This window comes from Phyllostomus discolor, chromosome 9, assembly GCF_004126475.2.
Source record: "Phyllostomus discolor isolate MPI-MPIP mPhyDis1 chromosome 9, mPhyDis1.pri.v3, whole genome shotgun sequence".
NCBI classification, from domain to species: Eukaryota; Metazoa; Chordata; class Mammalia; order Chiroptera; family Phyllostomidae; genus Phyllostomus; species Phyllostomus discolor.
The window spans coordinates 37,423,231-37,448,494 of record NC_040911.2 but is presented as its reverse complement, the minus strand read 5'-3'; the positions used below and the strand labels follow the sequence as shown (position 1 = coordinate 37,448,494).

The window sequence follows — 25,264 nt, the reverse complement described above, 5'->3', positions numbered from 1 at the left end:
CTTCTCTAGTTTCTTTTTTTGCCATTGAAGTGGTGTCAGGGAGATATTAGAGGCTTAGCATAAAGAATCCACAGGACACAAAAATCCTAAACAAATTAAGCAAAGGACACCAGGAGAAGCTGGGCTGAGGTGAAAGAGCTGGAGGGTCGTTGACAGCTCACAGCTTCTCCAGTCTCCCAGTTCCTCATGGGACATGTGCCTCGCTGGGCTATGACAATATTTTTGCTATACAAGGTGAGGATTTGCCAGGTCAAGGGAGGCTCCCAAGTGAGGGGTTCACCAAACCTCTTATACCCCAAGTATGTCCCTCTGAAATGCAAACCTAATAATTGTGTTGGTTGCAAAAACTGCCTTCAGTAAGCCACATCGCTTGAATCTAGCATTTGGATTATGGGCACAATCTTGCTGTGCTGTCTGCAGGTTATATATCCACGTCTAGGCACCCCATGTGAGTTCACACCACAGCTGTGTGATGATGACCATGATGTGGACATCACAGTTGGGCAGGAGAGGCTGTGCCCAGCAGACCGGCCAGCCCCTACAGCACACAGCCACCAGCTCCTCTGATTGTAGTTGACGAAGGTTTTCCCTCTTCTGTGATGAGCTGGGCAGAACTCAGCATAATCAACTACATTCTTGAGAACATCTCAGTGTGGATGTTCATTAAAGCTCATCTCTGTGGGCCCATGGGGTTCAGCCAATGGGAACTATGTATGAAGTGAAAAACAGGATGTACCCTTTGAAGAACAACTCTAGACCAATGACGAAGTATTAAACATTGCCTGAGAAGTATCGGGACATATTTGCTTTAGTAAGTGCAGCAGACTAATCCTTTGAAACCTGAAATTTCTCTAAGCTTGCAGCTGTAACCCTGAGCATGCGGATGACTGTGAGCAGGGCTCGGGCCGTTGTACCTGCAAGCCAAATTTCCACGGAGACAACTGTGAGAAGTGTGCTGTTGGATACTATAATTTCCCTTTTTGCGTGAGTAAGTACCACTGCAAAAGTAGGGCATCCCTTCTTGGTGCATAGTTGGGCTTTTTGCATTAATAGCTGAGGACATGGGCTTTGTGCATTAATGGCTGAGGACATGGCAGGTGGTGGAGGGGTGGAGAGGGGTACCAATGGGGCCAGGTAGATTGTATTTACATGAAAGTGTTTTTTAAAGTTTGTAACATAAAATTGATACAAGTATGTTTTATAGTCTTCTTTATGTCCAAAGTGTTAGGTTGTACCATAGACATTGCCATCTCATTGGGCTGAAAGAGTCAAATATTGGCAATTTCACCTTAGTAATCCACGTCTGTGATTTTTCTTCATGAACCTAGAACTGATGTCATGGCTTGTAGATGTTTGTTTGCATACATGTAGTGCGTGCCATGTTTTGGGTGACCAGGAGGATGTGTTTCCTCTTTTCCAAGGTACAGTAGGCCACATTATCACAGGCCCCCACCTCACCCCACTGCAGTGATCTTAGTGAAGGTCTCAGCATCTTGGAAAAAAAAAAATAAGTATCTGTTAGAAATACCATAGAACATGAGGCAGAAGCATCTATGAAATCGATTATGCAAATTGTGGTTAGAGCCATGGTCTGGACATTCAGCCACAAGATAAACACTGCAGTCTGATGTTAGGACAAGAGCCCCCAGTGCTGCATGAGTTCTTGCCCATTCCCACACTCACGACCCTGCAACCACAGGAAGAGCACATTGAGTTGTGGGGAAAAGTGGGGGCAGGTCACCGATGACTTGGTGGCTATGGGTGCAGGCTCACACTGTCCCAGGGTAGTTATTAAACTAGTGCTACTTTCACTGCCAAGTGTCCTGGTGTGAAGAACAAATTATATGATCATCTGATGTTTAAGCGAACCAATTTTAAGCCAGAACACAGTAACACCAAATCAGGACTTAATCAACTTAGAATGTGCAGTTGTTGGATGGAGGCTGAGTAGAAACTGTATTTTCCTTTTTAGTGGAGAAATGAAACCTGAAGTAATGTTATGGTGTAAACAAAATTTGAGGGGGTGGGAATCTTGAAAGAAAACACTTTTAAAAAGCTAGTCTCAATTTTACATTAAAAACCCATAAAGTTGTTAAAGAAGTCAAGTCATCCTGCTTAGCCTGGGACTTGGCTATTGCGAGTGCAAAATCTATCTGTTTGTTAATATGCAAGTAAGAGTGTCTGACCAGTCTGGTTTCAATTACTAGCTGCATTTTAAATGTAGCAATATTGTCTTTTTTAAGTTAGTCTCCACAAGCTACTTTTCACTAAATTAGAGAGGGCTTCTTCCTAGTTAGTGCAATTTAATATTTTATTGTACTGTCTCCTTAATCCTCTGAGCTTTTAATAAACTATTTTTCTAGGAATTCCCATTTTTCCTGTCTCTACTCCAAGTCCAGAAGATCCAATAGCTGGAGATATAAGAGGTAAGTAACCTCTCTTTTTTATTGAACTTCAGTGAAGATATTATGCCCCCCTAGTCTCCTATTCTACTTCCTGCGCACACGGCTATGTCCAAGTTCAGGAAGAATGGCAAGATGTCTTGAGGTGTCCCCTGTTTGAGCCCCTCACACTTCCCCCCATCATTTTCTACACCAATCTGTGTTTTGCAAGGCACTGCTTGATTAAGGAAATGAAGGAGAGCTTGGACTATAAATCTGTGGCTGCTCAAAACTTCAGTCGAGATCAGTGCTCACTGTCTTCTTTGGGCTCCCCGTGAAGAAGCCCTGAGAAAGGAGAGCCAGCGGTTCGTTTGGAGGCGATCCCAGGAAACACCAATAAGCAGCAGTCCCCAACCTTTTTGGCACCAGGGACTGGTTTCATGGAAGCAATTTTTCCACAGACCAGGGTGGGGGATGGTTTCCAGATGATTTGAGTGCATTACATTCAAGCTCCTCTCCCACTATGCGGCCCAGTTTCTTACAAGCCACAGACTGGTAGTGGTCCATGGTCCAGGGTTGGGGGCCTGAATAAGGGAGTGAGTCAGGGAGTAATAGAAGCTGTTATACAGATATATTAGCAAGCAAGGTCCTACTGCAGCACCTGGAGCCCCATCCCTCTGAACATAGAATTTACTCAGCATTTTCTGGACTGAAGGGATAATTTCAATTGCCTGCTACTGATGGAGGGCTGCCTCTGCGGCATTAACTCTGTGGCATCTCCAGCTTGGCCTGCAGGAAGGCTGAGGTGCTCCTGCAGCCTGAAAACTCTTCTGGGCAGACAGTGGCAGAGGTGTGTAGGAAGCAGCCTTTGGGGTGGAGAGGTATGGGTGCCACACCTACCAAATTTCTCATTCTGCAAGTATTTTATGATGGCCAATTATATACACAGTGACATTCTGGCTGTGGGGGGTTAGCATTTCCAGCTCCCTTAGAGCTTATATTCCAGTTGGGGAACTCATACAATAATATGCAGTATACAAACCGCTAAACAAATAAAATCTCTAATATGCTAGATTATGATACATGGGGCTGGTCCTATACAAGGCCATTACTTTTACGGGAAAGTCATTCACATTGCAGGTATAAACTAGCCCATATGGGAATATGCAGGCCTTTAGGTTAGATTCTGGAGCTGTAGGAAGTTTCCTACCTAAACCCCACAATGGCACACACAGGGATGTACACACTCAGAAGGGCACACCCGCACCAACATCACATGCACACAGCCCGTGACCATCTGAGTCACCCACTGATGTCGCTTCTCGTCCCCCAGGATGTCCAGATGCTCCCCTCCAGGTGTGCAGGAAATGGCAGGTGTATAAGAGCACACGTACTGCTCCTTCAGGCGTGTCTGGGGCCTGGGTGGGCAGAGAAGGGGCACTTGTGACCAGACAAGAAGATGGCCTCTGGAGAGATCTCCTTGGCAGAGCAGTTCAGGTTCCGCACCAATATGGTAGCTCAGAGTATGAGCTAGAGACAGCCTTGGTCATGCCTGTTGTGGAAAAAATAAAGCAGAGAGAGAGGTTAGGGGATGTGAGGTTTGCTGATTTAAATAGAGAAGGCCTCACCGAAAAGATAATCAGGAGGGCCCTGAGTGGGTGGGGGTGAGCTCTGCAGGCGTCTGGGAGGAATCGTCCAGACACAGGAGAGAGCAAGTGTGAAGAAAGCGATTGGGGCAGGGACACACTGGGGGTGTTTGCTGAACAAAAGGGAGACCAGATGTGTGAAGGCTGAGTGAGCAAAGGGGAGACAGGTAAGGGGGGCAGCTCAGGGGCCAGACAGTAGGCCCTTGTCAGCCACTGCAGAGGCTCAGCCTTCTCCTCTGAAGGAGACGGGAGCCACAGAGAGGTTTGCACTGAGAAGTGACATTGGGTAAGTACCTTTGTGGCTGCTGTGTTGGAAACCGCTTGCAGGGGGAGAGGATGGGCAGGGAGACATCATGGGAAGCTGTTGTGATAGTTTATGAGGAAGAGAGGATGGTGGCTCAGGCCTAGGAGGTCTCAGTGGAGTGACAAGAAGTGGACAGATAGTGCATTTAATCTGGAGATAGAGCCAATGGGACTTGCCAGAGAATTGCTGGACCAGAAGTGACATACGAGAGAACGACAGGACACTGGAGGGGGCAAACAAGGAAGATGTTGCAGTTTACTGAAGCCGGAAAGGCTGTAGAAGAGAAGGCGATGTGTACGGGCTAGGGGAGAGGCGGGTGGGTGAGGTCATGGGGGCCTGTGGGCACTCTCTTCTGGCTGTTCCTTTTTCTCTCTGTGAAATAAGAATCAAAGCCAGAGGCAGAAAGTGAGGATGGGGAGGAGGACTTGGAGTTGAGGAGAGAGAGGATATGAAAAAGCCATCCTACACCGTGGGGGACTGAATTGGCCCGGAGAGTGTCATAGGATTGGGGGCGGCACAAAGGGCTCACCGGAGGTGAGGTGCAACACAACCCAGTTTACCTTCCTGTGCTGTTTCCTACTTCTGCTCTGCCTGTGCCAGATCAAACCACAGCACCAGGTGCTATTATGTGGGGTATGTATCGTCTTAAGTTTTGTCAGGCCCTTGGTTGCCGGGGGACAGCAGCTCTGCTTGACTCGGTTTCCCATCCTCCCTGGACCCACCACAGTGTCCTGCCCAGAATGGGGCATAATCAAGTGCTTCGTTAAATGTTCGTTAATTGACTAGACAGAACTCAGCTTTTGAGCTTTGATTACAACACACTTCTCTGGTCATCTGCCACGAGAATGTTTTAGATCTCCCACTTACTGTCTGTCTACAGTAATCCCTTTGTTATCCAATTTTTTTCTCCCCAAGTAGACTGGTGGTGACTTCAGGAAAAAGAAAAGTTAATTGAACTTGAAGGGAAGTTCAGACGTCTGTTACAAAATATTAGTGAAGCCTTAGAACACAGCCTCGAGGAAAAGAAGTTTAATTAGTGCAGTTAGATTTATTTGGGAATTTGAACGTACAGCTATCCATTTCAATTTGGTCTTTTATTAATGCATTTTAAAAACACCCTGTTTGAGGCCTAACTCCTGGCAGGGAACCCTAGAAGCACAAACATCTCAGCAGCCAGAAGATACACAGTACTGGGTAATACCGAGCACCCTTCAACCCTGAGAATTTCAGTTCTTTTAGGTCCATGGATGTGTTCATGTCTTCTAATACAGTGGTTCTTAAACAGGGCTGTGTTTTAGAAGCCCTTAGTTTTATGGGATATAACTTCCTGTGTATCACCCCAGATCTAAATCTAGATTTTCAGAGTTGAAGCCTAGGCTTATATTTTGAGCAAGTTTTCCAGATGATGCTGATATATGTCTGTCATCAAAAACCACTCCTCTAGTTGGTAAAAATTCCCATTTAGTGCTTGGAAAACTTTTCTGTAAAGGTTCAGGTAGTAAATATTTTCAGCTTTGTAGGCAAACTTGCAATACTCAACTTTGCTGTTGTACAAGCAGCTATAGCTAATACGTAAGTGAATGAACTTGGTTGGCTGTGTTCCAATAAAACTTTATTTGCTAAAGCAGGGGTGGGTTTGGCACTCAGACCATAGTTTACAGATCCTGGGATTATATCAGAATCTCTGGGCTTGGGATCCCACACCCAGGCAATGGTGGGGAACCACTACTCTAGAAAATCTATACAGTCAATTTCAGACACTGAAGCTTTGAAGCAGAACAGAACAATATTACAGATCAGAATGTTTGAGAGTTTTTCATTGTATTTCATGACCACGAATATTATTAGGACTTTCTGGGTCCAAGTGATTAGTTATATCCACTTAAGATTTTTTTTAGGAAACCAGTGTATCAATATCTTCGTATCATATCGCAATGCATCGATAGACACATCTTTAAGGGCTCCTTTTGAATGTGAAGGCATATGCAAAACATGCCCTCTAGAGGGACACCAGCCTGCAGGTGCACACACACTCCTGTTCCTCCAAGTTCCAATGAAGAACAGCAAAAAGCAAAGTCAGCATCTGCAGAAAGACTCCGGGTGCTCACTTTAGGAGACATACAATCTAAGGATGATTCTCTAAAGTGGCCCATTTGGCCTGAAGAATGTCCAGGAGGTTTTTCGACTAATATGAAAATGGTGTGATTCCCCTGATCATTTTGTTAGGAGCTACTTGCAATTGCTGAAGTTTTGAGGTCAGTGTGGTTGGGACAAAGGATGAGAACTCTGAGGCTGGTGAGATGGCCGCTGGGGGTGCTTTTCTGGCTCTGTTCCTCCCCAGGCTGGGCACTTTATCTGCCCAGCAAGGTGGGGCCGTCATTGTTGATGCGGAGACCTGCCAGGTAAGGCTTAGAGAGGGGCATGCAAGTTCTGGCATCTCAGTTTTGAAGCTCTGTGTGGATGCCAATAAAATAGAATTCAAGGAATGGTGTTTCCTGAAAAGAATTCTAGTCTTGAATATTTAGCATATTCGTCATTCACTAAACGTCTATGAAGTGCCTGTTCTGTACTAGGAACTGACTGGGCACTGACAAGGCACAGTCCTGCCTGCTGCATAGCCCCTGCGCCCTGGAAGCTCCAGTCCTGCAGGAGACACACAGGCAAACAGTTATGATTATGACAGGAGGAGTTAATACGATGGTCAGGCGAGAACACGAAGCTGTGAGGGCATACAAGAGTGACATCCATACAGTCCCTTACAGAAGGCGTGATGGCAGGAAAGGGTGGGGGGAAGGGAGGGAGGAGGGGGGAGGGGGGAGGGAGGGAGGGGAAAAGAGAGGGAAGGAAAGGAGGGAAGGAGGAAGGTCCGTAGAGGTTCTGGAAGGGCTTCCCCAGAGCAGGAGGAGGAGGCATGTGAGCTGAGCCTTAGAGCGTGAAGGAGTTAGCAGGGAGAGGGGCCACTGAGAGAAGGCATGGGAATAGGAGAGGGGGCAGCAGGTGGCTCACTGGGACTGAATCGTGGGGAAGGGGAAGAAGGGAATGAAGGGGTAGGGGGAGGAGAGGGTTAGGAAACGAGCAGACTGGGCAGCCAGGCACAAGTGTGCAGGTTCCAGTGCACACTGCACTGCGTCTGAGGGGCGTCACGTCCACTGAGGGCACTGCGGACGTATATGTTTATGACAATTTTACCACAGGTGTCAGGAAAGCACCTTAAGGAAGGGACACCTGTTCTAGTTTGCACAAAGATGCCACTTGGGCTGCCGGCAGTCTGGAAGGTTTTGAAGGGTCTATTGTGTCATACATGTCAAGGACTTTGGATTGTGTCCTGAAGGCATTGGGTCACCTTTGAGGAATTTAAACTGGAAAATGATATGAGAAGAAAGGTCACTCTCGACACCAGGGTGGACAGTGAACTGGAAGGGGCAAGACAGGAGCCAGACAGCCTTGTGCAGAGGAGGGCAAACAATCCAGGCAGACAGGGATGAGGTCTGAGGGGAGGCTCTGGAAGGAGAGCAGCTTTCCAGGGACTTTCCGGAGATGTAATCACCGTGACTTGGTGACAAGGGAAGGGGAGGGACCTCAGAGGGTTCTGGCTCTGGCACTGTGTGGGACTGCTTTCTAGATAAGGAAGAGGAATTGTTGAAAAGTAGAGTTTTAGAAACAGAATTTTTAAAATGCATAGGTACCAGATGTTTTCTTTCTGTTTACAAATAATTGTAAATCAGGATTCCTTGGACCTCAGTGGCAATGTGAAGTTCAAGTTTCTTACTGAATTTGAATGCCTGGTTAATGCCAAGACTGCGTTTGACAGTAACACTTTCCCTCTCTCTGCAGCATTCTGTGCCGACAGGGCCAGGGCTTTGGGGCCTTGGACGGCAGTGTGGTGAGCGGTCAGGGCGGTGCTCACGCCAGCCTGGGTGCCAAGGCTTCTCTTGTGATGAATGTGCCCTTGAACATGTCCGGTGTTCTTTTGGTCAGATTAGGTGACTGCCTGTTTGAAAGATGGACAAGGCAGAGATTATGCAAAGACTATAAAGGTGTTCTGATGTACCCTGCTCCTTTTTCTTCATTATTTTTTCAGAGAAAATAATTCCACAGCTTTCTTATTAATCTTTCATCTGAAAAGTTAAGGGTTTAGGACAATGAAGAAAGACTAGGATTTGACAAAACTTTTAAAATGACCTGTTATTTTAATCTTTTTAGAAAATCTTTTCAAAATGCATGAGACCTCCCTTCCTTGAGAACTTTGGCGATTGAATCCAGTCAAATCTTTGAGTATTTTAGGATCTTCCTTATGGGACCATGTTGCAGATTTAGATGCTAAAGTTTCTGATAGAAATGTAGATGGTTTAAATGTGAGATTGTCTTGAATATGTAAACTAATCTAGGACACACCTTGAACATGGCTTTTAAAGTCAGTTATCAGCTTGTAATTTTAGCACGGGCTTGAGAGTCAGAAACACCTGTGTTCATATCGTGACCCCACTTTTCTGGCTGTGTGACCTTGAGCAAGTTAATTAACCTTTCTGAGCATCTTTTTTTCCTCAGCTATAAAATGCTTACCTATCTTACAGAGCTCTTGCTTGGGGTTTTTTTTTTTTTTAATCCATTTATAAAGAAGTCAAGCAAGAGCCTGTCTTTTTGAGAAATATTTATTCATTGAGAAATACTGTATGATGGCACTGGCAGCCCCGAGGTGACCCCTCACTAAGTGTTCAGTCCTAGAGGTGTTTCACTTACCTATTGCTGTATAACAAATCACCCCAAAAATTAGTGGCTTAAAATGACAGGAGTTACTTCTCGCAATGTGGGGGGCTATCTGGGCAGTCTCTGCTGGACTTGCTGGAGGGTCTCCTGGGGACAGCTGGGCATCTCTCCCATGTGGCCTTTCTCCCTGAGGAGGCTAGGCTGGGTGCTTCCCATGGCTGTCTCAGGGTTCCCAGAGGGCAGAATGGAAACCACAGAGACTGTTTTGGCTCGGGCTCAGAAATCCTACACCAGCATGCTCACTTCATTCTGTTGGTCAAAGCAAGTCGTGAGGCTCACAGGGATTTCAGTAATGAAAGTGTTATGAAAGACAAAACAGCTGAGAGAGAGTATAGGAGAGGAAGGGGGAGCTGCTTGCACAGATTGGTTGGGGTTGACTTTGGACTGAGAAAGAACCAGGGAAAGGCGTTCCAGGCAGAGGAAGGTCTTGAGGTGGGAAAGCACTTCTTTGCGGGCTTAAAAGTGTCCTGACTTGCTGGACAGGCTCATGCCTGGAGGGTTAAGTGACACAGTCTGGGTGAATCCCCCACAAAGCCATGTACTGCATGTGATTGAGCTGAATTTACACTTGTTTCTTTTCTTCTAAAAAAAATGAGAGGTAGAAGTATGTTTAATTCAAGGTTGTCATTAGGCCCTGGCCAGGTAGCTCAGTTGGTTAGAGTATCATCTTGATATACAGGGTTGTGGGTTCCATCCCCCATCAGAACACAGTAAGAATCAACCAATGAATACATGAATAAGTGGAATGACAAATTGATGTTTCTCTCTCTTTCTGAAAATCAATAAATAAAAATTTAATGAAAAGAATGTCATTAGCTGGGGATCTATTAAATTGAAGTTTTTTACACTACAAAGCTCAGAGTTGGGGTGAGGGGAAGCATTTTCACAAGAGTAGATGTTAAGCCTTTTCAAAAGATGTTTTGCAAACTAATGCTCTCCCTGGATGTCTTAGTGGCATCTCTGACTTTTCCTGAATATTTGTTTTATTTCCCTTTCAGGTGTCGTCTTCAGAGTTAAGGATGTCTATTAAGCCATAGATGTATCATAGTCTGTGTTTTCATGAAGGAAACCTGGGGGGAGGGAGAAACTGACGAAGGGCTGGGGAGACCCCTCAAAAGTCTCTTCTCCTTCACAGGGTGTGATTGTAACTTGGAAGGAGTTCTGCCCGAAATATGTGATGACCGTGGAAGATGCTTGTGCCGCCCTGGGGTTGAGGGCCCTCGGTGTGATGCCTGTCGCTTGGGTTTCTATTCATTCCCTATTTGCCAAGGTAAGTGGGCAATGCTACATGGTGATTATCAGTCCCCGAAGATAAACTTCCTCCTAAGGAAATGCAGAGACTGTTTCTGGCATAGCCGTGTGGCCTGCTGTTTCATAAATAAGCCCTTGACTTAGATATGTGCATCATATGGGAACGTCCTCCTCCTTGGGCCGTGTCACCCCTCTCCTGTTTTCCAGCCCTCCCCTGCCTCTTCCCTGGTGGTCAGACACATGGGCTTCGGAGTCAGCTGCCTCTGTGCGTGCGAACCCTGGCTCTGGAGAGAAGGTGGTATCTGAGCAGTATTTCAGAACCTGATAGGTAGACAAGGGGAGGAGGCAGGGCATTCCAGGGAACGGGACAGCATACACAAACTCACAGACTCCTCCCTCCCCACTGGTGTGTACCAGTCCTGGTGAGAGTGACTGAAGGGGACAGAGGGTAGGAGTAGGAGGTGGCTGGCCCAGTCCGCAGAGCATAACAGGTGTGCTGTAAATGGTGGGTGAGGGAGCAAATGTCTGAGTCAATTTGCCAAAGTCCTTCTCCCTTGCCTCCTTCCCACTGCCTGCCACTGTTCTTCCCCCAGCGGTTGATGTTGGGAAGGGAAGGAGGAAGAAGAGAAGGTTATCAGTCAGGGCTCAGGGCAGGAACTTTACACCTCTGCAGGTATTATACACACAAGGACAGGGGCTTCCTATAAATAGTCAGGTGCTAACCCATCTGCCCAGGAAGCCGGACAGGGCACAGCTGCAGAGACACTCAACAAGTCAGCCAAACACACAAGAAGGCAGCCTCTGCCTTACTTCCCCCTCCATTTCTATTCAAATACTTCTTAATTGCAAAACCCGTTGGATTCCAGTCATCCAGAATCTAACTCCAGGAGACCCTGGAAAGTACTATTTCTAGTTTCCCAGCCTCTGGACACAGGAAGAGGTTAGTATTGCTGTTGAGCATCCACAAGGTCGGCACAATCAGCCACAATAAGGAGCAGTGTGTGTGAGACGGCAGCAGGAAGAAGCTTCCCCGAAGCTGGGGGACAAGGTGGCCAAGAGCAAGGTTTGCACTGGCTGTCAACTTGGGCAACTGACTTAATCCCTCGGTTCCTCAGTTTCCAAATAATAGTGCCTGCCCTGTAGTGTGCTGTGCAGGTTACATATGCACTGACACATGAAGTTCCCAGAGTCGGGGAGTCCTCACTTATATGGAAGCTATTATTCCTTAACCCTCCTTCTTCTGCCCATTTTACCCTCTGCGTCATTTTGAGAGCCCCAGTCCCAGTTATCTCTCTGCATAGATGTCTGCATGCCACACCCCAAGCTCCTCCTTTTCCTCCTGGCCCCTTGGCACACCCTGTCTATGGACCTCTATCCTCTGCCCCACTTCTCAGCCTTCGCCTCTCTGGGACAACAGAAACTCGCAGCAGTTTCTGAACAGAGATTTGTTCACCTAGCTGGTGGGAGGGTGAGGACAGAAATGGGGAGTCTTGTCTTCTTGTTCCTTGGCTTCAGAATTGACTTCTAGCCAAGATGGAGGCATAGGTGGATACATTGTGCTTCCTAGCACAACCAAAAGAAGCACACCAGCAAATTTAAAAACAAAAACAACCAGAACTGCCAGAAAACGGAACTGTATGGAAGTCTGACAACCAAGGAGTTAAAGAAGGAACGTTCATCCAGGCTGGTAGGAGGGGTGGAGATGGGCTGCTGGGGCAGAGAGGACTTGCAGCAAGGCAGCAGAAGGAGGACTGGAGTGGGCAGTCCCACATTCACGTGTGGCTAGACTGGGAGAAACAATTGGGGAGCAAGACAGACCATGCAACCCAGGGTTCTGGCTCGGGGAAATAGCCTCAAAACCTTTGACTGAAAGAAACCTGTGGGTATTGAGGTGGCGGGAGAAACTCCCCTCCTCACAGGAGAGTTCGTTGGAGAGACCCACCCACCCTGGAATCAGAACCAGAAGGGCCCAATTTGCTTATGGTAGTGGTGGAGGGGACTGGAAGCAGGCAGAGAGATGAGTGGGCCTCATTGTTCCCTCTTGAACCTTTTCCCCACATACAGCACTGCAAAGCAGCAGTTTGGGTTGCCTTGCCCTGGTGAACACCTAAGGCTCTGCCCCTTACTATGTAACAGGTGTGCTGAGACAGAAAAAAAAAGGCCCAAATAAAAGAATAGATCAAAGTCCCAGAAAATATACAACTAAGCAACAAAGAGATAGCTAACCTATCCGGTGCACAGTTCAAAACACTGGTAATCAAGATGCTCACAGAATTGGTTGAATATGGTCACAAAATAGAAGAAAAAGTGAAGGCTATGAAAAGTGAAATAAAGGAAACCAACAGTGAAGGGAAGGAAACTGGGACTCAAATCAACAATTTGGAGAAGAAAGGAATAAACATTCTACCAGAACAGGATGAAGAAACAAGAATTCAAAAGAATGAGAGTCTTAGACCTCCAGGACAACTTTAAACATTCCAACATCCAAATCATAGGGACACCAGAAGAAGGGGAAGAGCAAGAAATTGAAAATTTACTTGAAAAAATAATGAAGGAGAACTTCCCTAATCTGGCAAAGGAAATAGACTTCCAGGAAGTTCAGGAAACTCAGACAAATTCACAGGGTAGATTAGCAGTTGCTTCAGGCTGGGGTGGGGGTGGGTGACAGACAAGTGGGCATGGGGATCGGCTGCAGTGGACGTGGGCTTCTTTGGGGGGACAAAAGTGTTTTTAAAATTAGATTGTGCGCTGATGGTTGCACAACCCTGTGAATATATCTTTTAAAAACATGGAATCATACATTTTAAATGAATGAGTTGTATAGTACAGGAATTATATCAACAAACCGGTTTAAAAAACAAACACTGCAGAAGAGAGGAAAAATTAAAGTAGGGTGCTTCCTCTGTAGACACATCCGTCCATCTCTGTGGAAGTCTGACCCCCCACCTCTCCTGGCATCTTTCACAACAGTGATAAAACAACATGCTTTAGAATTTTAGAGTTAAAAGTAATTGAAATTACTTATTTCACAGCAACTGTTCAGAGACCCAAGAGAAAAAGTGGAGGCTACATCGTTGCAGGGCAAGGAGCAGCACTGGTTTTCTTGACTCCCAGCCTGGTTTACTGCAGGGATTGTGTTCTCCTCCCCAAAGCCCCTCAGCACATCAAAAAGCCTGAGCACTTGCCTCCACGCCAAGTTTTACAAACTGCAGGTCACTTCCAGTATTGGATGGGGCAATAAATTAGTGGGTATAGACCAGCATTAAAGTGAAATAGAACAGAATATTAGGGTGCAACACAAGTAGTGATGGAAAGAGATGTTTTGTGGAGTTCTTATTCATGGTTTTTTATAAATAGCTATAAATACTTATTTCACTCTCTCCTTTCCCTCCACCTCTGTGTGTGCATGTATGTGTTTATTGAGCTGCAGTACAAAATGTATTTCTCCGTGTGGGTGTGGCTAAAAAGAGTTTGACAGCTACTGTGTTAAACAATCTAGAGGAATTGGTCTGTGGTTCTGAGAAGTTTGTCACTTTTATTTTATTCTGCTGCTTGGCCTTGTGGCTTCAGACTTTCAAATAGTTATAGCCTGAAGTCAGGGAGCATTTGGGTGCATTTAGTATCTCTCTTTGCCCTGGAAACTGTTGATATGTAAATTCCAGCAATAACCTGATAAACCTAAATTTGCCTGAAGATAGTCCTATGACATGTACACAGGACTAATTGCTTCTCAAACCTGTTCAAGAGGTGAGAAACCACTCTGTTTTATTTTTACATGTGATTGCTAGGGCAGGACAAGGAACTAGTGTGAGATGCATTCCTGGATTTATCTTCAAGCCTAATCTTGTCTTTACTCTGCTGCCTTCAACCCAGCAAGAAGGAGGGGGGGTATACAAGCCACTGTCCCATTGTCTTTACACCCCTGACTCAAGGGCATGGGGACCCAGTGTGACCTTAGTGACCAGCTACCTAGGAATTGGAAGCAGCAGCCAGTTACCTTTTTAAAACCTTCGAACTTGATAAGTAAATTCAGTTTGGGGTTGTTTGCAGGGAGGAGGGGCAGAACTAACAAGATAATTGGGATTTTGCAAATGTCTGTGATAATTTGCCTTTTCTTTGGGGTCAGTCTTTCAAATTAGAATCCTCTCAGCTTCTTCATATGAATATCAAAGAAAACCTTTCTGATGTTTAAAACAAATTCAAAGGAAATGTTTTTAAAACTACCGTATCACTCCTTTTAAAAATGTTTAAATTGCAGAATTAGCCCTAAACTATGATAGAAAATTCTAGAGCAAGGGAAATACTGGGAGACGTGTTTCTTAACGCTCTAGACGTTCACACCCAAAGTAATGGGGGAAGGTTAGAGAAGGGGGGAGAGGCACTCTGTGCTGCCAACCCTTCCCACGAGGAGAGCGGGTGTTTACCCTGCACCTCAGACCTTTCCTGCTTCAAGCAGGACAGAGGTGCCTGGGGCCAGGCTTCGGCTTAGAAAACTGGAAGGCTGAGAACTGGGTGGCTCTTGTCTGTGTCCGGGCTGGGAGGACATTGCTGTGTTGAGCATGGCCTGGGGAATGGGTGTTTCCACAGCTGTGGGAGAGGCTGGGTGGGGTGTCTTGGATGCTGTCTCCCCAGAGGCACCAGGAGACCTTGCCCAATAAAACTGACATTCCAGGTCAGGGCACGTGCCTAGGTTGCGGGTGGGTCCCCAGTTGGGGCACGTGGAACCAATTGATGTTTCTCACCCTCCTTTTCTCTCTCCCCTCCCCTCTCTCTAAAAATAAATAAATAAAATCTTTTAAAAAGGTAGTATATTGATAGAAAATTTGAGGTTCAGCAAGGCTCTACAGATCAGGAGAAAGCTGCTAGTTTCCAAGAGCAGGGAGCAGGCCCTGGGGGCCCAGGGAGACAGAGGGACTGTGGGCAGGAGCCTGGGCTGTGGTTTCTGCAGGAAGGAATGGGCGAGGCAGCATGAGCAGGCTTAGGGCTGACTAGCTGAATAATTTAGTGGGTGCTGGGGCCCAGGGGTTGTGCCTAGTTGTCTGGCACTTGGCTCTGGATGATCAGGGCCAGTGGGTTAGTGGCCCCAGTGAGGGAGCCAGTAGAGGAAGGAGGTGGGATCTGAACTGGTTGGTTTGCATTTGGAATGTGCACTCTCTGGGCACTCCGGAACCTGGGGTAACCCAGGAAGGGGCAGCCCCTCTGGAGTCAGCAAGGCCCCTGAGATAACAAAGCATCAGAAGACAGAAAATAGAAGACTTGGTTACTCTATTACCCAGGTCTGAGAAACTGAGCTGAGGAAAGTCACAGGGGCAACAGGAATAGAGAGGCAACTGTCACTGGGGGCAGGGGGTGGCAGGAGAGAGCACCCCGGAAGGAGACTCAGCTTCAGATGTCTTCAGGGCTGGTCCAAGAAGACAATCTTTTCCCTTCTCTCTTCTTCCAGGGCCCTCCACCCCACCCCACCCCACCCTCACTCTGGGACAATGTGAGGTTGAAGCCGACAGTGTAGAAAGGATACCCACTCCCTTACCACCACCACCACCTCTTCCCACTGGGGGCTTTTGTCTGGAATCGGGTCTGAGCTGGGGGAGGGGAGATTTGACCTTGTACTGAGTTTATATTGCTCTCTTCCCCAAGAGTGTGCTGCAAAGCCCTAGAATTTACTGCAGGTTCCATCAGGGTGCAGGGGAACAATCACCCACACTGAATAAGGTTGAAAAGGGCCATAGGATTCAGATTATAGCAGGAGTTTGTTCGATATGCTAGTTCTAAAACACTCAATTGCATCCCCACGTGGCCTAATTTACCACAGTTTCCTTAAAAGGACGCCATGGTGCTGATTGGTTTCTAGGAACTGTGACCATCTTGAATGCTCTGCTTATTTAAACACAGATTTCTATAACAAACCCCAAGCTTTAACCATTTTTTTTTCAGAGAAAAAAAATTCCCCGTTTGTAAATGTGTGCTATACTTCTTTAAACTGAGGAGTGTTATCATTCTGCCGAGCTAGAATGTGGGTATCTGGCTCATGTGTCTTGGGCAGAAGTGAGAACCAAGCAGTAAGAGCCCCCGGTCCCTCTGGCCTCTGTAAAGTCGAAAAGCACACCGAAAAGATGTGTGTTTTACAACTAAACGAACCCATAGGCCCACTCTCAGATTGCTCCCTTAAAAAAAGAAAATTGTACTAAGTTTGGTTATGTGTTTTCCAAGCCAAACCCAGGGAGAGATAGCAACATAAAATGAGAAAGGAGGGGGAGTTATCAAGGCAAGACAGTACGGTGAGGGGGGAATAGGCAAGCAGACGTGAAAGTTAGGGAGGGCAGCAGTCTGAGGCCCCTTAGTGAAGGGCAAGTAATCCGCCCAACTCAAGAAGGTGCTAATAGGGAAGGCAGTCACTATTAGAATAAGTAAATGAGCCATGTAATGATGGCTCTGTAATGATAAATACCTGTTTCAGAAGGCAGGAAAGTATATAGTACATTTCAGTCAGAGTACTATTTGGTAAGTATTTGGTACTATTTTTTGAAAGAGAACATTTTGGTGGTTAAAAAGTTGGTTAAGATCTACAGATTCATGGGACAGAAAATGACCTAAACTAGTTTAAGGCAAAAATAACTTATTGGATGTAATGGAACAGTTCAGCTTGTTTGATTTCAGGAACAGATTGATCCAGAGGCTCAAAAGAGAGTGGTCAGTCTGCTTTTCTCCACTGTTAACTCTGATATTGTATACACGTATACATTGGCTTTATTCTTAGGCCTCAGGTGGTGGTAAAAAAATAGCCAACAGTTCTTAGGCATACATTGCTATGGACTGAATTATGCCTTCTTGAGATTCATAAGTTAAAAGTCCTGATTCTCAATGTGAATGCACTTGGAGTAAGGAAGAAATTAAGGTTAAATGAGCAGTGACCTGACAGGATTAGTGTCCTTATGATTATCCTTCCAAGTAGCTTTGTGCTCCCTCCCTCCCCCTCCCACCTCTCTATTGCTCTCTCGCTCCCTTGTGAGGGCACAGAAGAAAGCCAGGAAGAGAGTTCTTACTAGGAACTGAACTGGCCAGTATCTTATCTGGGACTTCCGAACCCCTCTCCAACTGTGAGAAAATAAACGCCTGTTGCTGAAGCCACCAGTGTGCACTATTTTGTTATGGCTGCTTCAGCAGCCTGATACTGTCCTCCTTCTAGGTGCAAGTCTAGCGGAAGGGAGTTAGGGTTAGGGTTACGGTTAGGGTTAAGTTCCCAGGTGGTCCTGGCTGTGGTTGGATCACATGCTCCTGAATCAAACGTGGGCCCTGGAATCCAGTGCTCTGACAGCCAAGCCTGAGTCTCCCCACATCCGGGAACTAGAGAGTGGAGTCAGCATTGTCTGAACAGAGTGGATGGAGCGAGGGGGAGAGCGGTTCCCCCATGGCAAAATTAGGGTGCCACAACCAAAAAGCAGCGGCAAAACTGCATGTCAGTGAAATCCTCGGCATTCTGAAAAAGTTTAGTTCTCCAAAGTGACCAGTCCTATGAGAGATGAGGAACGCCTCTGAGATGTAACTGTAGCATTTTTCTTCCTAAAGAGATGACCCTTGGCCTGAGAAGCTCTTTAATTGGTTGCTGTGCATGCAGGTCATGCACTGTTCCCAGTGCTAAGTGATTGGAGTCCAGATTTTTAAACAATAGGACTTTATCATCTCATTTGTATTTTTAGTTAGAGTTAGTTTAGACCTCTGCTTCCAAAGGTCTCCCAAAGCCATCTGACCTCTCTGGCCGGAAGGTGGACAAGGGAACAAGGAAGCATGAGCGGGAGGAGCTGTGCTCACAGCAGTGCAAGAGGGGCTAGAGGAGGGGCAGCCGGCACTCTCAGCTCCTGGGGTGAATGTGTGGGGTCAGCCTCTGCTGGGTTCCATTCAAGTGGAGGGAAAGGCTCACTGGGTGGGGCAGAGAGAGTGCAGGTACATTGTGCACCCTACTTTCTCCCTTTCACTTTCCACCTGTTCCTAAGCTCCACCCAAAGTGTGGATGCAGGAGGGAGAAAGCATGGTTCAGGTTTTGGAATTCAGTGGGCATCAGTTCACCTCACGTCTGGTGTTTGTGGGCATCACTAAGCACACCCAGCCTCGGGGAAGCCCCCCACCACCTTCGAGCTGTTTTCTGAGTTTTACAAGAAACACACAGTCTGCCTTACGCCTGGCATGGTTGGAGGAATAACCACACAGTTTGTTGGTTCAAATTCGAACTGTCAGGTTCCAGAGGAGTGTGGGATGCTCCAACATCCATCTGTGATGGTCTCACTTCTCTTGCTCTCGCCTTTCTCTAACAGCTTTTGTGATCATTTAAAGTTGTTTCTTTGGGGGGTGGCTTTGAAGCTAGTGGCTGAAGCTCACACTCACTGAAATCTGAACTTGATCTAGCATCAAGGTCTGATCCAACATTTTAGTTTATGATCTTTTTTCGATGCAGTGGATTGCTATTGAATTTTAGAGTCAAATCAATATGACTCCAAATGCTACATCACATGATTCAGTATATTCTAGCCAAAAAAAAAAAAAATGTTCTTATGGCTCTGCTCTGTATTGCTTTAAAGATTTTTTAAAATCTTCGAGGAAAGGAATTTTTTTTTAGGAAAGGAATTTTAAAACCTTTCTAAGTGTTCGTGCCAGCTGCAGTCCTGCATTCGTGTTTTGCTTTATCTTAATTTATTCCAGACTTCTCTTAGCACTAGGCCATATTCTGCCATTTTAATTTTGACTCACTCCCATGCTTTGTACTTTCTTATAGGTGTAAAATATGAGGCCACATTGGAGAATCGTCTACATGTACCTGTAATTTGTAATTATGTTGATGTCTGGTTCAGCTCTTTATTGTCAACCATGGAATGCAACTGCGACTCTAGGTTAACTTTGTCATTCAGGGGGTTGACTCTTCCCTTTTCTCCTTCCCATGCCACCCTGTCTTTTCCTTCTCCTCACCCCTCATTCCTGGCTTCCTCTCCTTTGTCTTTTTTCTTCCCCTCCCTCTTCTCCCCTTCTTCCCTTGCACCTCCACTGGTGCAGCTGGCTAGAACAGAGGCTCTGAGGGTGGGAACAATGGGATCTCCATGACTAGAAACAGAAGGAGGGCAAAGTGCAGCTGCCCCTAAACATCAGCCACATCAGCCCCTGACCCAGGGCCCAGAACTGTCCCTGTCAGAGTTTGCTGTGGTCTTTGAGTTGTGGTGATGTGCCATTTCTTAGAAAACTCCTATAAATATGTTGCCAGCCCAAGATTAACCTATCTGTGAGCATATTCTCATGAATCAGACAAAGAGCCCAGAGAAGAGGCCAAATGCACCAGCTGATGGCAGATGGAGCTGTTGGGAGGGCTCCTGGCTGGGGAAGCTCCCGGAACAACCCTCCCAGCCTTTCCGAGGAGACACATCAGACCTGAAGAGCTGGGTGTGGGGGACATCTGAAGCCAAATTCTGTGCAGTTTTGCCTCGAACTGGCCCTTCACTTTCTAACTCAGTTTTTATGTAGGAGAACATTGAGGTGGTTGGTTGGAAGAAGCCTTAGGATTTTCTGTAGATTGAATCTACCCTCAGTCCATTATCCAGAGAGGTAGATGGTGCTAAGTATCATGACACTGACTGTTGGCTTTGTGGCTTTGACTGGAGAATGTACCTGCCTGCTTTCCCAATGGAAGGACACACTCCAAAATCATGGGCAATCAGAGCATCCCTGACACAATGAGGAGCTCTGTTTACCTTGTAATTCACTTGTTGACGGATGGAGAAGAGAATGGTGTTACTCATGGCAATACTTATTTCCTAGCAGCATTGCAAGATTCAATGAGAGAACACCTACAAAGAAGCTATATGGGCTGGACTGGTAGAAGGATTTCAACTGTTATTTATTCTTTCATTTAACAAATATCCATTTGGCATGCATGAGGGAACAGGACTGTGCTCGATGCTGGAAGACATTGGGGAACAGCACAGACAAGCTCCCTGACACCATGGACCTTTTCATCATTATTTTCAAGTACTTTTGGGGAATAAAAATATCTTAGATCAGAAACAATTGAGTAGATGAGAAGTAAAATACTCCAGAAACTTCAAAGGGCTTGAACCAAAACAAAGAGCAGAGTTAAAATATTTGTAAAGCCTTATAGTATTTCCAAGAGTGAGAAAAGGGCTGCCAGCATTGGGGTTTAGGTTTGGGGTTTGGCAGCTCTCACTGACAGATGGGTTGAAGTGAGGAGGGCGATGCCAGATTGAGCAATTCACAGTTTAGAGCAATGAACCTGCATTTAAGCCTGGGTCTTTGTTTCCAGTTGTGGAGCGTAACTGCATCTCCTGAGGCTTCCCAGACAACTCCTGAGGCCCTAGGGGTTAATGTAGATGGCACCCACATTGTTCTGGCCAGAGCTGCCATCATGGTGCTCCGGGTCTCTGTAGCTCTGCTCTGCCCTGCCCAGTGAGTGCTTTTCTCTCTGCATTCACTTTCCTTCAGGGCAGAAACAGCAGACAGAGCCTGTGTTAGTCAGGCTTCTCAAGAAAAAGCAGAACCAATAGGATGTGTGTGAGTGTGTGTATCTCTGAGTGCACAATACAGAGTTACTTTAAGGAATTGGCTCACATGACTGTGGGAGCTGGAAGTCCAAAGCCTGCAAGCAGACCAGCCGGCTACAGATCCAGGGGAAAGGTGATGTTGCCACTTGAGTCCCAAGGCAGTCCCAAGGCAAAAGATTGGGACCTCAATCTTTTCTTCTAACTTCTTCTTGCCTTCAACTGATTGGATGAGGCCCACCCATGTGGTGGAGGGTAATGGGCTTTACTCAAGGTCAGCTGATTTAAATGTTAATCACATCTTTAAACAAAACACCTTTACAATAACATCTAGACTGATGTTGGCCAACCATTGGAGTCCCCGTAGCCCAGGCAATTAACACCTAAAATTAACCATCCAAGAACATTTCCTTGGTAAACTGTCCCCTGGTAAGCACAGGCCTGGTGGAGCGTGGAGCCATGAGAGAACACTGACCCAGACGGCAGCAGGAGATCTGAGGCCTGTGCTGCTGTCTGCCAAGGGCCGGCCGACTTTCCTCATCTCCCTTATAGTGTCTTGGTGTGGGGAGGGGTGGGGAGGTTGCATCATACAGTGTCAATAATTCTCTAACCCCTCTTCTGGATTTTTAGGTCTCTGAGATCAGGGATGTGTGCTTTTCATACTTACCTCCACCCCAACACCTAACCATGGCGCTGATGAACAGTACGCATTTAATCCAAGTCTGCTGGAGGGATGAATAGAAAATAGGGTGGCGTGGTGGTAAATGGGCCTGCCACTACGTAACTGTGCCTCTCTGAGTGAGACGCCTAGTCCACTGAAGTCCCAGGTGATTGGCAAATGAGAAAACTGGGGAGTCTGGGCCAAGCCCCGTCAAAGAGAGGGAAAGTGGCCTGGTCTCATCGCCAGAGGAGCTCTGGGCTCCCAGGCTTGGTGACGTGGGGCTGGACACACCCTGAAGACACTTGCAAATAAATCACCGGAATGTACAGTTTACCTCGTGAACCTTTCTTTTCTTCCCCAAGACCTCAACAGGTGTGGAGTCTTTGAAACCTGGCAAACAAGGTTGTGGTTTTTTGTGGGGTTTTTTTGACTGCATGCCCTGAATATGAATTTGGAAGTCAGGTATACTAACCCACTGATCCCATTAATGCAGCCTGAGGTCATGCACGGAGCATCTCCCCAAGCACCGGGCACTGAGTGGTCACAGTAACGATGGTAACAAGAGTGAACATGTACTGAGCACTTCCTTTACACCAAGCTCCATGCTCAGTGCTTTTCATGCCTTGAAACTGGTGATTCTCTAATGACCTTGTGGCATGGTACTGTCATCAGCTCCAGTTTACAGAAGAAGAAACTGAGGCTTAGGGGGGCTGAGCTGCTTGCTCATGATTGCACAGCTAAGTGGCAGAGCTGGTACTTGAATCCAGATGCGCCTGCCCCAGAGACTAAAACCCATAGCTACAGACTAATTGGTGACTTTGGAACTGTCACTTAGTTTCTGAACTTCATTATGTAACAGTAGAAATCAACAAGGCAATCTCTCAGTTCCTTCCTGTTCTTAAGATGGGAAACCGTCCCGCTCAGGAAATCAGTGGGCCATGTTCCCCGCTCTCCCCTCTGCAGGAAGGAGCAGGGTCCTTGCAGTGCGAATGGGAGTGAAGCTGAGTAACTGCAGCCCTGTCGGGGGTTAGCTGCATAGACTGGCAGGAGCCCAACCCAGGGCAAAGGGAGCAGAGAGCGGAACAGCCAGAGTCTGTTCTCTCCATCCACATATGTCTAGTTCCCCTTCTCGAGGTGGGAGTGAGGAAACTGGGATGCCTTTCCCATCCATTCCCAACCCTGCCTGTGTCACTTTTCCTGTGATTATTCAACCACACTAGACCTTAAGAAATCAGGTGTGGAGAGAGGTGGACAGGGAAAAAAGGGGGGACAGTAAGAGGCTGATCTGGATTGGAATGGTTTACACTTGATCCCTGGTGGGGTGTGGAATTAATGTGTCCCCTCCAGTGAGTCACACCCCCATCGGTTGTTCCCTTCTTCCTTCTCTGACGAGCACCAGTTACTACATGCAGGAGGCATTTGCCAACCCTCATCCACAACCAGCAATCTTGCTGAATATGAAGTTGACAACAGCAAAATCAAAACTCATGCGCATCATTGAGTGCTCACTATGAGACAGACGTTGTCCCAGTTCTTTTAGGTATGATCTTGTTTAATGCTGTCAAGTAGGCACTAGGACTATTCCCACTTAAGGAAGATGAAACTGAGGCTTAGGGCATTTGGCCAGATTGTTTCAGGTTCCAGGTCTACTAAGTGGTGAAGCTAGAACTTGCATTTGGGTCTTTCCAGCCCCACCCCCATTCTTATCCAGGTCCTACCCCACCACCCTGTGTCTGACGGAGGTCTTTTCATCCAGCCTGCCAGTGTTCAGCCCTTGGCTCCTACCGGACGCCCTGCAACCCAGTGACTGGACAGTGCGAATGCAAGCCGGGGATCACAGGACGGCAGTGTGACAGGTGTCTCTCAGGAGCCTATGATTTCCCCCACTGCCAAGGTAGGGAAGACGTCTGAATGTTGCCGGGGGTGGGCAGGGGTCCTCTCTGAAGGGTGTGCAGACAGCCTCACAGAGAAGCATGCAAATCCCACAGACCCAGCACCGGTCGCATCTATGTTTGACACTAATCTGCTTGGTTATCGAAAATGCAAATGCATTTTCAGATATACATTCTCTAGGTCATCAAAAAATGATTGATTCCTAAAGTTTAAAACATTCCCATGTGTTATAAATTTGTGTTTCTTGATTCACATGTTAATTCTCTGTGTGATGAAGATGACCCCTTTTAGAGAAGCCCAGCATTCCTTTCCCCCTTTCCCAAGGCATCCCAGCTTCTCCTGGGGTCCGAGCTGTGGCACTGATGCTGGCTGCTTTGTAACACCCCAAGGGTGCTCCAACAGGTCCTCTTGTGGGCAGGCTGAGCAGGACCTCTGCTGGGTTTCTGCCCCTCTCTCTTTGCCCACCACTGGCCTCCTGGGGAACTCTGTCATCACACGTCAGCACGGGTGTGAGGAGCAGGGGGCTGGGGTGAACCAGAGTCTATTTGGTTTGGAAAGAGTGAGCCAAGGAGGAAACATTGCTGTGAGTTTTCGGTATTCATTCCTCAATTGATGAGAGATTGAGAGTCTGCGTGCTCTGGGGTCCAGGTCACAGACATAAGATGCTCCATCTTATGGGGCATACTATGCTCCACGGACATGAGATACAATCTCACTGTGCTCCAGGTGCTCGCAGCCTCCAGGTGTAAGTAGCTCCTGACTGTGGCTTTCAGAAGGCAGTTGAAAAGTGTTTGTGAACAGCCGAATTAGACTTCCCATCAAGAGGACGTGGTTTTCTCAGACCCCTTCTGGCTCCTGACAGTGCTTGGAGCTCTGCATTCAAAGACATCTGAAGACAGGGCCATGGCTCAAACTGGACTCTAGAACCTTACTCACCAAAATCCTCAAGAGACGGGGGTTTTTTCTGGTGGAAATTGTAGCCAGCCGTCATAGGGCGCTGCTTGCCTTTGAGAAGGCCTGAAGGTACCCAGCGGGCGAGGCTGTCTGGGGCCCGGAGTGGAAGGGGGTGCTCTGGGAAGTGTGTGTCAGCAGGCACTGGGGCTGGGCAGCTGGGACGATTTCTTCAGGGCTAGGCAGCAACATTGGTCAGATGGGGAGGAACCGAAGCTAGAAAACTGCAAAGAGTGAGAAGGTTGTATTGACTATTACAGAAGAAGGTGAGGAGAAAAGAAAAGGAGGGAGGAAAAAAGGAAGAGAGAGAAAAATTGAGTTTTTGGTTCACAGGCTGGCCCCCAATCCACTGAGCCATAGCAGCCAGGCCTTCTGATGCTATATAATAGACTGAGAGACTGTAAGCTCCCAACTGATTGAAGAGAGATTATACTGGACTCGTAATATTATACTGACTAAAGCAGCAAAACAAACTATTTTTAGAAATAATTGTAGAACAGGTGAGGAACAAGGGAATTGTGTGATACTTAGAGACTTAGGTTTTGGTTAACTAAAAAATGTGCTTAACAGATTCTGGAACTTTTTAATTGGACAGTTAAAAAGCCTCAGTACAATATTGCCCTCTTCTGGACAATGTTAAAGATGCTCAAAATTTTATTATTTTTTCTCCCCCAGTCTCTTCCTATGTCACCAGTTAGAAATGAACTTTTATAAATTTTGGATATTAACCCTTATCTGATGTATTACTGGTGAATATCTTCTCCCATTAAGTAGGTTGTCTTTTCATTTTGTTGGCTATTTCCTTTGCTGTGCAAAAACTTTTTAGTTTGACGTAGCCCCATTTATTTATTTTTTCTTCTGTTTCTGTTGTCCAA

General features: G+C 46.7%; 1 protein-coding gene across 1 annotated transcript in view; it reads left to right on the top strand.

Annotated features, from left to right (window-relative positions):
• Positions 1-25,264, top strand: part of LAMA3 (laminin subunit alpha 3) — a 249,647-nt gene that overhangs the window by 86,348 nt on the left and 138,035 nt on the right. The window contains exons 10-13 of the mRNA XM_028523555.2: positions 857-988; positions 2,364-2,426; positions 10,234-10,368; positions 23,302-23,439. Coding sequence (XP_028379356.1) covers positions 857-988; positions 2,364-2,426; positions 10,234-10,368; positions 23,302-23,439 — 468 coding nt within the window. The remainder of the gene's footprint in view (positions 1-856; positions 989-2,363; positions 2,427-10,233; positions 10,369-23,301; positions 23,440-25,264) is intronic.